The sequence below is a fragment of the Manis javanica genome, chromosome 9 (genome assembly GCF_040802235.1).
Source record: "Manis javanica isolate MJ-LG chromosome 9, MJ_LKY, whole genome shotgun sequence".
In the NCBI taxonomy this organism is placed as follows: Eukaryota; Metazoa; Chordata; class Mammalia; order Pholidota; family Manidae; genus Manis; species Manis javanica.
In genome coordinates this window covers 67,865,436-67,879,120 of record NC_133164.1, presented here as the reverse complement: position 1 = coordinate 67,879,120, position 13,685 = coordinate 67,865,436, and the positions used below count along the sequence as shown (strand labels likewise).

Sequence of the window (13,685 nt, the reverse complement as noted above, 5' to 3'; positions counted from 1 at the left end):
GCAATAGCACCCCCCAGTTATGACAACCAAAGACATCTCTAGACATTGCCAAATATCCCCTGGGAGGCAAAACTGTCCCTGATAGAGACCTACTGGCCTAAATGAAGGTAAATTTTTGTTACAGATATTGCTGAATAACGACAATTTAAAAATTGTCATTTTGTAAAAAAATTTTGTGTAAAATGATGTTTGTGTAAAAAATTACCATTACCAAGATAGATATTTAAGAACAGACACAGATATTTTCATGAAAGCAATGGTCCTGCCATTCTTTATTTCTCATATTAATACATATTTACAACAGAAAAAGAATTGTGCATTTTAAATTCTGATCATTATAGGTTGGCTGTTGTGGGTGAATAACATAAGAATGCATCTTTACGTGAATTTTTTAAACAGCTCCTGTTTGAAGGTACAAATTATGGTATGATAAACATTCAGTAACTGGAGGAAGCACACTTCAAAATCACAGACACTCTAGCACCCAGGAAAAGAATGAAGCAACACCATGGGAGACGGGGCCTCTTAGGAGGTCTGATCCGGAACTCTCTACTACAGACTCACAACCCAATTTTTCAAGCTGCATTTTAGAAACTTGGGTGAGAAAACATGAAGATCTATATAGGTTTTTGTAGGGTAAGAAGAATTCAGCTTTTGAACAATAACATGTGAATCGGTTTTTCCCTTATAAGGCCTTGAAAAAGCTGGATCTTGGGGTGCTTATAAAGAGAGTGAGTGAAACGTGTATTAGTGAACAGCTTCAAATAATGGTTTTCATTTTTTCCCCCAGTTTTAAATAATTGACATACATCAGTGTATAAAGTTTAAGGTATAGAGCATGATGGTTTTACAGTTTTCAATATTTAAAACAATGAGTTATAAATTCCTTTTTATAAAAGGTAAAAGGCACAGTGAGACAATGAGTATTTGCATTTCACTATTTTAGAACTCAAATTCAGAAGGCAAAATAATTTGGGCGGCCAGCACCTCATTTGTCCTGTAGGTGGCAAAATTATAAGATCCAGAGACAGGATGCAGAATTGGGGCACTGAGGTTAGGTCGGTGACTCAAACCTTTACGTAAAAAACGTTTTTTAGTTTTGGAATTTTCTTTCAAGTTTTACACATTTAAAGATGCTTTTTGTATTTGCTCTCAACTAAAGAAGATTAATTTTTCTGGGTAGTCAATACTAATACTTAGAAATACGTTCTTTATTTTTCAGAGACTAGATTTTCAGTCTGATTACCTCTGAGTAACTCCTTTCCACATGCACGAGTCCAGCAGGTTTCACTTACTGGACGATCCATCCAGACTGGAGGACAGAGGCTGTGAAACTAAAAGTCTGTTGTTACTTGTTTGCAGCTGTGAAAATGAAGCTTGAAACCAGTATCTGAAAGGCAGGAAATAAGGCCCTCTAGATTTCACCCAGTTTTGTTTTTCTAATTACCTTGTAGTAGATGGCAGAATAGTAAGCAAGACTTTTCAAAGTCATGGATAATTTATTGTAGAAAATGTTGGTCACCGTGATGACAACTACATTTATTTGTGAGGAACGAAGATGTTTATAAATGATTACAATTAAAAAGCTGACTACAGGCAAATAACAGTCTCCCTCAGGAGATATCACTAGTCTTCCTAGTCTCGTTGCCTCTTTCAAGAGGGAGACATTATTCTACATCCTGGATTCGTCCTACAGAGTCAGATATGAAAAATAGTCAAAGCCATCAAGTAAAGATTGATGGCAAGACCTGACTGTACAGCAACTTGAATAACTGCAACTACATGCGGGACAAAGGGAGAGAGTGAAGGTCACAGCAATGTCCCCAAAATGTTGACATAGTATGATTTTAAAAAAATAGGGGGAAAACAAATGAAAATATTTTAATGGTATTGGTTCTCATATAGGCAGCAGTTGTACTACTGCTACTCTGAGACTGTTGCATGTGTAAATAGGTAAAAGAAAGGGGCAATTGTGGGATATTCTACTTCGGTCATGCTGTGTCCTTGAAAAGCAGGATTCTCAGTATAGAAAAATGGAGATACTGTGTTAACAGAAAGGATGAGGTAAAAACCCTATAGTACTCAATTTGATTTGGAAGTATCAACATAAACTCATGAAGTAGTTTATCTTAAAAAGTTAGATATTTCCCAGCTCTCCCCTAGAAACAATGACCCATCTGATAGCAATGTGCATCCTTAGAGCCCTGCTTATGGTTTGGAAATACCATTTTTCACTAAAAGTAACCAAGCTTCATAGAGAAATGGCCGATTCCGGGTATGGAGCAGTAAACGTCCAAGGCTAGCCTGGACTATCCTGTCACATGAGATGGCAAGGAAGCCATTAAAGACTTCCATGGTACGGCCAAAAGGACAGAGCCAGCTTGATGAGGTTCCCAAGGCCAAAGATGGAATAATTCGAGTTTCACTAAAGCAGTATTTGCAATGAACTGAAGCCTATCAAATATGTTTGAATCCATGAATTCTTAATACTAGAAAAATCTCTGGAAGATGATAGGAAACAAGTTTATTACCTTGAAAACTGGTAAATAAAAGGAAAATTCAAATATTTACTTTCCCTTTCCTATACGAACTTTACTATTGGTTAAGCAAATAGATTTGGGGAAGCATTTCTTCAGAAAAATCCAACTAATAAAAGAAAAACAAGTGATATCCTCCAACCCACAGTAAATCAAGAGATCTAGGCATTGGCTATGAATTTCAATTGATGTCACAAACAAGAGAACCAGACACTATGTGCCCTCTGATGAAAAAAACACCAGGACCTACAGTCTTGCCAGAAGGGCTGAACCTGAGTTCTACTGAGACCTGGATTTGAGTTCTAAACAGATCTGGATCCATGTGTCAATATCCAGAGGACAGAATACACTGAACTGCTCCATGAGCATTCAGATTGTGGGGAACTGCAGGCCATCTGACCGGGTTCTTCCACTGGTAAATTTTAAGGAAAGGAAAGAAGGGAAATCTGTAAGTTAAAAAGGGATGTGAGAAATATATCAATACAATGATGTTAAATGGGTGAGATTGAAATATAGCATGCAAGACACACACCTGGGCAATAATGAAGAGCTGCAAGGAGTTGATTACTATGGATATCAATGTAGTGGCTGCTTCTGTGAGGCTGGGAAAGGGGGTTATTACCTGTGACAGGACACGCAGAGGACATCCAGGGTGGCTGGCAGATTTCTAACAGTGTTTCCTTACAATGATGTAATAAGCTATATATATGGTTTTCAGTATTTTTGTTTGGTTTTCAGTATTTTTTATAATTTTTCTAAAGGGTAAAAAAATTAAAGCCCTTAGAATTTTCCACCAAATATTATGGATGTGAATACTCCTATTGTGAATATCAGCTGCAGGTTCTTTTGAAATTACCTAGATTACAGAAATATTTCTAAATAATAAGCTATAAATATTTGAAAAATATAGTATTAAATTTTTACTGTGTATAGTTATAAAAAGCCAAATAATTAAGTATACATTCCAAACACAAAACTGATTTTTTTACAGTATTATGTTAAAAAATTTGGTTAAATGGATTTTACAGACTTTGAAAATTTTCCTTCCCTACTTCTGTACAAGGTTATTTGTGTTCTTCTATTAGACAATAGAACATGAGCGCTGGAACAGATTTCATGTTTTCCTGAGTGTCTACACTTTGTTTCATTCTCCACCTTTTTACATAGAACAAACATTAGTTATCTTGTGCAACTAGATAATAGTTATTAATATGTAGCATTACACAGTGTCAGCCAATTTTCAAATAAAGATCCTTCACCCACATACCCAGCTACTCTCTTCCATATATTAATTGCTGATGGAGGCTATTTTTTGTTAAGTGGCTAAAAAGCTCAAGAATGTAGAACAGATTTAAACCACCAAAATAAAAGCAGTTCTAAAATGCAGTAGAACAACAAACATGGACATATAACTGTTACACATTTTTGCCCATCAAACATTGACAATTTCCCTCCAATGGTTCAAGCAGCATCTTAACAAATGGTGCAACTGTATGGTCCCCTTCCCTCTCCTTTTAATAGAATTACGTGGTGTTTGAGTGATTCACATATTCCAGAAGTGACCGGTCTAAGACCCTTCGGATGAGAGTTTCCTCAATTATATTGAAATCCTACAACAGAGAAAAACAGAAGCATACAATCAGATGATGGTCTTCAGAAACTGGAGGATGAGGGTCAAGGCAGTGCTTGTCTTGCAGGAAAGCAAAGCCCTGAGTTCAGTAAGCTGTCCAAGATCCCATAAAAACTATCCCAGAACCCAGAACTTTTGCTCCAGAGCTAGTACATTTCCTGTTATATCTCAAGGTCTATCGATTAACTAATTATTGTCAAAGTAGTCTTGATTTGGAAATAAAGGTTTTACCTGATCTAACTAGTAGTTTTTAGTAAGCATTACAAAGCCTGGTCAGAATGTTATGTTCCACCTTGTAAACATGTAATATGGAGTAAAGTTAAGCCATTCCCATAGGATTCACCAACCCCAAAAGTACTACCAAATATCTAATTCTGAAAAAAAAGTTGAAAACAAAACTTTCTTTCTCCTTGCCTCCCTATGGTCAAAATGCACTCACACTTTAAGTCAGCACATACTGTAAATAAAACAAAAAAGATTAAGGGCCCTATCCTCTACAGTTCATTTCTTCTTTACAATAAGCTAAAAAATTTTTACAATAATCTCTACTGGAAGTCCATGCTAAGATCTAAAAGCTGAAGGCAAGTAAAATCCATAGGAAAGCCATTTTAACAGAGAAGACCACAGGGTTTGGACTGAATGCTGGCTTTCTCTTAGGCAAGATATTAGCCTTTGAGCTTCAGATATTTCATAGCTAAATGAAGATAATAGTACTCACATCACAAAACTTGCTGCAAGGAATAATGAGAGAATATGCACAGAGCGCCTAGCGTAGGCACACTGGCAGGTTAGGGAAGAAGAAAACAAGTTGAATACCACTTCCATCTCACTCCCATACCCAAGAATATGGTTTTGGGAGGGCAGAAAGTACTCTCATCAGAGTGGCTTCCTCCTGACTAGCTCTGGATCATACTTTGAAAAATCTTGAGAAGAACGGACTGAATATGAATAGCCAGAACAGGTATGGAGTTGACCTGGTTTTTAGAACACCTCTGGGCTGCGATGAAGAGGAAGCCCTGTGTGTTGTGGAAAGTGAGATTGCACAGATTGGAACCAGTCTCTGCTGAGGTCTCGTGTGCTTCAGGGTGAGCAAAAGACATTATTTGTGTGTGTGTGTGAGAGAAAGAGAGCACAGGACGAGAAGCTTCTGTCGTGTAGGTTGCTCACGTCTTCAAGCCATCCTAATACTCCCATTTACTCTCTCACCATCTCCAACTTGCTTAACATCCATGCCCAAACTCTGTGAATCACAGCACATGCCTCATCTCACTGAATCCCTGCCAGAGCGTTCATCCTCCTTAACAGGCGAACAGAGAATTGGGGTTAAATACCTTGCCTGAGGTCACAGAGCTGTGACAGATCTGTTACTTAAACTGAGGTCAGAACCCAAGCTCCTTGGGTTCAATCTGGATAATCACAGTGGGCACATCAGAAAGCCGGAAGAACATATTCAAATGACAATCTTTAACAATTATTAAATGCTACCTTGGAATTGCCTTAAAAAGAAAAAACAGTCAAAATCATGTGAAAATTACATGTAATTCATATTTAGTCCTTAACATTTCATGTATTTAGATCGAAGTAGTAATAAAGTATAGTAATACAGTATACGGTTTCAGACACATCTATGGGTGATTATTCCCTCCCGATATAGGCAATACCCCTTTGAAGAAAAGGGGCTCAGTGACAACACATGGCCTTCACATGGCGACATGCGGACCGAAGTAGAATGAAGAGGATGCTGACTTTCTGCCTGTTATTCTCATTTCTGATCATGGGAAATAATAGTTGTAAGTTGGGAGTATTCGTGCCATATCTAACTTTTCTTCCATTGTAAACAAATTGTTGGTGGGGGGAATTGATGAAGGGGGTCAAAGGGGCAAACGTCCAGTTATAGTTATAAGATAAATAAGTACTGGGGATGCGATGTAAAACATGAAGACTGGTTACTGTTGCTGGGTGGTGTATTGGAAAGCTGGTAAGAGGATGAGTCCAAAAAGTTCTCATCACGAGGAAAAAACTTTTTCTCTTCCCTTTTGTGTTTAGATGAAATGGTGGATGTTAACTAAATGTGTGGTAATCATGTCACAATACGTAAGCCCAGTCATGCGTCTGCAGTGATACACAGCAATTATATCTCAATAAAAGTGAAAGAAAAAAGTCAATATAATAGATTGGCCTTGGGTGGTAGTTACTGATGGGCAGGTACATGATGGGCATATGGGGGTTCAGTACACCATTTTGTTTACTTTTGTGTTTATAATTTTTCATAATAAAATTTCTTAAGTTTAAAAAAGTTCAGTGAACATGAGTTTTGGGTTTTCTAGAATTTACATTAAAAAACGGCCTCATTTTGGCCATGTGTTTTACTATAGTGATAACTTCCTATGTGGTGCTAGCCATTGAATGTATTATCAAAGCAACTGGATGCAGAACATACTCTCCGAGCCACTTCGTTTCCAAAGTGATTTCATCTCAGCTATGTAAGTCTTCAACTTCACAAAAATGAAAGCTGTATACAGGGAGGAAAATTAAAATAATCTGGAAGCAAAGTCTAGCTCTTCGTATGATAGCTAGTTAGCTAGATCACAAAGAAAGTACTTTTGTCTAAGGCAGATAACTACTATTAACGGTCAAATTTACAAAATACTATGTTTTTATGATTTCCCACTTAATGCTGATGCTAAACCTCAACTCTTACCAAATTCTTTCCTCTAAAATTTCATTTACTTAGATGTACAAAAGCTTAACCGACACACCATAAAAACATAATACGAAAGTATGAAAATATACTTACGATGAAATCGTCATAAAACAAAGTGTGACTGACTTGCAAATGTCTTATTAAACTGCCATTGAAGCTGCTTGGATTCTCATTAGGTATTAAGTGGCAAAGTGGACAGAACTGGAAACACACAAAACCAAGAGTTCAAGAAAGGATTTAAAATAGTCATTAGCATCAGAATTAAAAAATTAAATAACAGAGTGAAGTTTAATTTTATGACTCTATTGACTGTATCTCATTGTTTCAAAATTGCATAAATATTCATTCAACATAAAATTATGTTTATTTCTTCATATACATTTCTTGTACATAACATATTTCAAATATGAAACATAACTGCTTCATATTTATCAATTTATTATATAAACAATACTGCAGTTAGTAAATATATCCTAATTTGCTTAATTAGTTGTCAACCTCTTGGAATACTTAAGTTTTTTTTATATGTAGATACTTTGTTATTACAAATGACATTATCTACAGTGTTTACTTTTTGGGATATTATTTTCTTAGGATAAGGGACCAGAAATGGAACTAGCAGGCCAAAAGTTATGAGCACTTACAGTTCATAATATTTGTTGCTCTCAAGTGTTTTATTGTCACCAGCAATGCAGATTATAACACCAGCATCAGTTATTGGTACTCACGTATAGTTTCCTCATTTAATAGCCACTAATGGCTCTTTAAAAAGACCTTTCTCATTTCAAAATATTTATAAATTCACAGGAAACTGCAAAAATAATGCAGAGGTCTCATAACCCCATGACCCAGCTTCCCAAATGGTGAGGTCTTATGTAACTATAGTACATTATGGAAACGAGGAAACTGGCAGTTAACTGGACCACAGACTTAACTTAGATTTCTCCAGTTTTGCATGAACTCATTTTTTTGGGTGTGTGCATAGTTCCATGAAATTTTATCACACATATATTCACATAAAAATCAACACAAAATGCACAGCTGTTCTGTCTCTACAAAGCCCCTTGACTTCTTGACATCCATGTTCTCCACTGCTACACTTTCATTATTTTGAGAATGTTACGTATGTAGAATTCTATGGTATTTAAACTGGGCTTTTTTCACTGAGCATAGTGCCCTGGAGGCTCATCCATAGTGTGGGCGGTCAATAGTTCCTTCTGGTTGGCTGAACAGTATTCCACGGTAGGGATGTAGCACTGTTTACAGCTTACTGTCTGGTGGAAATTTGATGTTTCTAGTGTTTGGCTGCTACAAATAAAGCTGCAGTGAACATCTGTGTTTGGACATTTGCATAAATGTGTGTTTTTAGTATTTCCAGGAGTAATATGCTGGGTCACATGGTAAGTGTTAAGCCTAACTTTGTGAAAAACTGCCAAACTATTTCCCAGAGTGGCCGTCCCATTTTACATTCCAGCAGCAATGTATGAATTATCTAGTTTTTCCTCATTCTCACCAACATTTGGTACTGTCAATATGTATTTTTGTAATTTTAGTCATTTTGATAGGCATGTAATGGTATCTCCTCATGCTTTTAATTTTTACTTCTCTAACGACTAATATACATTACTCTTTCTTTTACTACTTTATTACATTTTAACCTAGTTTTTTTAATTCTATTTCTTCACATATTCATTATTTAAAAACTGAGATACAGAATCATTACTGAGTGTTAAGTATCTGTTAGGTATTAAATTAGGTGGTATTCTTATTTGATCCTCACTATAACCTAGTGAATTATTATCCTTATTTTGCTAATGAACCCAATTTCAGAAAGGAAAGAAATTAGCTTAAATTCCACCACTACAAGTATCAGCTGGAATCTAGGCCTCTAACAGGCACCCGATATTCTTTACATATTACAACAGTATCTCATTTGCCAGCTTGGATGGTCATGTTTTTATTTAAAATTAAATGAGGTCTTTATACAATTCTTTTCTTATAGTTTTATGAGGGCCTCAGTTTCAATATTCTCAATTCCTATACAGAGCTCTATTTCTGAAGTTTGCTGGACTCCAGTAATTGCTATGTCTCATTTTTAATAAAACTACATAATTTATTACTGCTCTATGACCATGACCATTTATGATTTTCTAATGCACTAGCCATCTTGGTTAATAGGTGAACTGGCTACCCAAAGATTACACTTAATCTACTCTCAGACCCTCATGTAGTAACAAGAACAAACCTGAGACCAAGAAATATTTTAACTGAAAAGAAACATTATTTCTTTGTGGTGCAGAAGAACACTAGTTGTAGAAACCTATTCACTCAACTCTCTCTATTGTGGAATCTCTGCACGTGGAATCAGAATGCCAGGAAGATCGGGTTGGGGGCACAGCCTTTGGAGTCAGAGCTGGGCTCAACACTGAGCACCAGTTCCCACCAGTTCCCACCAGCAGTGTGACCTGCAGCACAGGTTTCCTCTTCTATGAAACAGAAACACCACCACCTACTTGTAGAGTAGTGATGATGTAAATAAATAATGTCCTTAAAGTGCTGGTACATATTAGGCATTCAATAAACACCATGTATTTACCAGCACTGATCCCTGTCCTTTAACAACTGGGGCTCCTGAGGGAAAGGCCCACATGTGTATATTGTTCACCTCGCATTCCTAGTACCTCACAATGAGTATCCAAGTTCATCCCAGCCTCTCACTTCACCTTGGCAAGAAATTAATGGTAACCTATAAAAAGAGAATTACCTGCTGTTGGTAGATTTAAAATAATCTGTCATTTAACATTGTGAAGCTCAGTCATTCCATTAAGTTCAGTACAAATGCTAAGTGTACTAATTTGTACCTTGGCACAAATACTAAATGGTTGCTGTTACTACCACGTAAGCAGATTCTTTTGGTGCTGCACAGGAAATGCTACATTCAGGATATGAACAACCACTCCAGACTGGAAAGGGAACTGTTAATTTTGCTGAGGAAATCAGGAACAGCCTTGGCCAAGCTGCTGCCAACTGAAGCGAGGACAAGCCAGTCATGCAGGGGCGAGGGGCATCACAGGCCGAGGAATGGGTGTGGGAAAAGGCCAGACACCCTAAAAGGACAAGCCTGAACAGGCAAGCGACCCAGCTCAGGGGAGCGAGGCTAGGGCGTGCAGGGGAAATGGGTAGGAGATGACCCGGACTGGTCCAGCTCAGTAGAGATTTATGTGGGCTTCCTGTAACGGCTTCTGTAGGTCCCACACCAGAAGCCAGAGGTACAGAGATGACTGAGCCCTGGCCCATCCACCAAGGACCTTCGAGTCTAGTGGAGGAGAAAGATAAAGAAAACCTAGAATTTTAAGTGAAACAGTTTTCTGATGCTAACAGGACACTAGTGGAGCCTCCGGCCTTCTGGTGTACATAAAATTCAGTTATGTGACTAAAGAGACTTCCACCAGAAGGTCATTGCAGAACAATGGGCAAAAGTCTATAAACTACTTCAAAATGTCTTTTGTTTCTTAAACTGGGGAATCTGCAGGGGTAAGAAAGGAAGGGGAAAGAAATGGTGAAGCAGCTCACTGGCCATTCCCTTAACACCTATAGGTGTTCACTACCTTCTCCCACATGGCCGACTGCCTGACATCAGCTCACCCTTCATTACTGGGCTCTACACAGCGCTCCAGGCTCCACTACTCATATGAGGAACCAGCAATTTTACAGTGTAAATTCAAAAGATGTTGGCCTTTATCGGATAGTGAGTGCACTGCATGAGTGACAGCCACCACATTAGATGGTACTGCTGCCTTCAGTCCTTCGAGTGTCTGGCCCAGTGGACACCCGGCTCCATCCACTGTTGAGAGGAACTTCACAGAAACTCAGCCAATTACAGAACATTTTCTGTAGGATGGCAAATGCCATTTGGGTAAGAAATTAATGATAACTGAATCCAATACTGAAAGGAGAAGAAGGTACTGAAAATAATTACAGGCAAATATGTAACCACAACTGGATTGCACATCTGGTTCAACAGCATTTGTAGCCCTATCTAATTAAGACTTTCCTTCCTCCCCAGACACTGAGGCACACACACTTCCATGGCCACCAAGTTACAGATACACGAAATACCTGCAGAAATAAATTGCAGTGTGACAAGTGGCGCCAGTCACCAGGGGATGTTTGAGACCAACAGTCCTGTCTCTTCCCCTAAGGAATGAATCTCAGCAGCATGGCGGGAAACGGAAGATTACCGGAACCTTTGACTCCAGCTGGGGAGAAATACATTTTTCTTTACTATCCTATCACTACATCCTACTAAGGCTAGATTTTCTGCCAAGAACTGGGCATGCAGTGTTGAACAAGGTTAAGTTCAACGACTTCATGAGCCTAATAATTTAGAGTGAGAGACAAGAAATGAATACACAATGAGACAAACTGTGATAAATAAGAAAAAAAAAGATGGGAAAAAAGCAAGAGCTGAAATTTCCATTCAGGGTGGACTACCTTGAAGAAGTGAGATTCAAGCTGAGCTCTCAAGGATGTATAAGAGCCACAGAGAAGGAAAGGGCGCCCCGGGCTGAGGGGACTGCCAGGAAGTGCAGTTTCTGCTGGAACACCTTCCTTTGCAAGATAATACACCAAACTGCTCTCCCAAGTGGTAGCATGATTCAATCTGAAGCATGCTGTGCCATTTGCCCCCTTTGAACCTAATATTCCATGGATACAATTTTTCAAAAACAAAATATGGCAGAATATAATTATAGTTGACTTTTGAACAACACAGGTTTAAACTGTGTGGGTCAATTACACGTGGGTTTTTTTCAATAAATATATTGAAACTTTTTTTTTGAAGATTTGCAACAATTTGAAAAAACATTTTCTCTAGCTTACTTTATTGTAAGAATATAGTATATCATACATATAACAACAATATGTGTAATGGATTGTTTCTGTTATGGGTAAGGCTTCTGGTCAACAGTAGGCTATTAGTAGGTAAGTTTGGGGGAGTCAAATGTTGTATGTAGAATTCCAACTGCACAGGGAATCGGTGATCCAACGCCTCACTCTTCAAGGGCCAGCTGTACTGTGAGGCAAAAGGGCGTCTGGATCTTAAAACTGCATATGAGAAAGGTCAAATTCCCTGATGTTCCTAACTCCCTACCGCAGACCTGAGCTACTCAGCACAAAAAGGTTAGCTGCTTGTGGTTTGATCTCTGAGTCATCTAATTATACCTGGAAGGCAGAGTCATTTACACAAACCTCTCACTGGTATGAAACTTCCTACACCAGTTAAGTCAGGTGATGTCACTGATCTTGTCTGCAGTCAAACCCAGCAGTCCAGTTCTCCGAAGCATGAACGTCCTGCTAACTTCCACACCAATCCAGAATCAGCCTCAGACTCTGTCCCCTCTGCCCAGCACTTTACCGGGCTGTTTTCATCTACCGTGTCCCCACTGGGGACCCCTAGGCATGTGAGCCCAGCAGTGCCAGAGCATCTACCTCCAGCCCTTCACACTCAGTGTACATCCTTAGTGTCCCGAAGTCCTTCAGAGCGATATGTGTCTCAAGCATCACAAGAAGCTGCTCAGAGGGAGCCTGGAGGTCTTCTGTTAGAGTGACCATGTCTGGATGGCCCCAGTGTGTGACCGAGCCACAGGTTTTCTGAACAGTCTGCTCCTGCCTCAAGACCACGAGAGCATCCCGGCCTTGTGAGTTCTACCACTTCATGTCCCCAACCCTCCTGGCTTGGGTCCCCCAGCTGCGAGAGTACATGGCTTCCACTGAGAAATACCCACCAGCCTCATTCTACACATTTGCATAAGTGGTGGTGACCCACCATTACCAGCTGACTGAGTCACTGCCCTGGCCTCACTGTGCTCATCCTCCCCATCTCACAGAAGACTAACCACAGGCAGAGAGGTTAACGGGGTTTTCTGGGATGTAAATCGAAGCTTATCTCAGCCAAAGCCTAGGCTTTCAATCCCTGAATTCCACGGGTGTTGGGAGCAAACCTGTGGGCCTTTAGGCAGATTTGGTCACAAAAGCCTTAAGACAACAGCAACGTTTGAGTAAGGTCTTTCCTGTAAAGTCAGCAACAATGAATCCATCCACACGTTAGAAACAAGTTTTCCCCTATTACCAAGAAACGCATTTAGTGAACTCCTAGGTTAGAGCTAGTGGTTAGGTTACCTCGCAACATGTGCTTTTCTAGGTTAGAGCTAGTGGTTAGGCTACCTCGCAACATGTGCTTTTTCTGTCCTTTGTTAATCAAGAAACACCCTCTGCCCCAGGGGAAAGCCCCTCCCTTCAAAAACCTCCCTCCCAAGGGCCCCCACCCCCAAAATGGTGAACTCCCCGCTTCTCTTCCGGGTCCTCCGTTCCCGCGGGCGCCAACCAAGACCCAATCACCCCTCTACACCTCCCCGCCGGCGCCACCTAAGGTCCAATTATCTCCTGACCCACCCCTTACTTGCTAACCTGTATAAATTGAGCCTGCAAACAATAAACTGTGCCAGCTTGATCAGACATCCTGTCTTGCTGGTCATTCTTTGTGTCCCTTGCCCCTCTTTTTTTTTTTTTTCAATTCTCTCCTCCAGGTCGTCGACCCCCGTTGATAGTCCTGCAGGTCGGGACACACGGGGTATCTGGTCCCACCAGTCCTGGTTTCTATTGGCCCTCAGACCAGCTGTCTGTGATGACCCCTACGACCTCTCATCAAGGAAGCCCTAGTTCCCAGGCTTAGCAGCATGTGGACTGCTCTCTGCTGGGGCAGGTTCACAGCACCCACGCGTGGCCCAGTGTGTGGCCTGCCCTGGGCTGCTGC

The 13,685-nt window shown here is 39.7% G+C and overlaps 1 protein-coding gene across 3 annotated transcripts in view; it reads right to left on the bottom strand.

The window, feature by feature from the left end:
- Window positions 1-242: 242 nt before the first annotated feature.
- Window positions 243-13,685, bottom strand: part of RNF125 (ring finger protein 125) — a 37,707-nt gene continuing 24,264 nt past the window's right edge. For 2 of the 3 annotated variants that reach the window (XM_037004733.2, XM_017679577.3), the window contains exons 5-6: window positions 6,965-7,072; window positions 243-4,147 (exon numbers count right to left, since the gene is read on the bottom strand). In XM_037004733.2, coding sequence (XP_036860628.1) covers window positions 4,061-4,147; window positions 6,965-7,072 — 195 coding nt within the window. In that variant the 3' untranslated portion in view covers window positions 243-4,060. The remainder of the gene's footprint in view (window positions 4,148-6,964; window positions 7,073-13,685) is intronic. The other variant, XM_073212726.1, reaches the window with a different exon arrangement.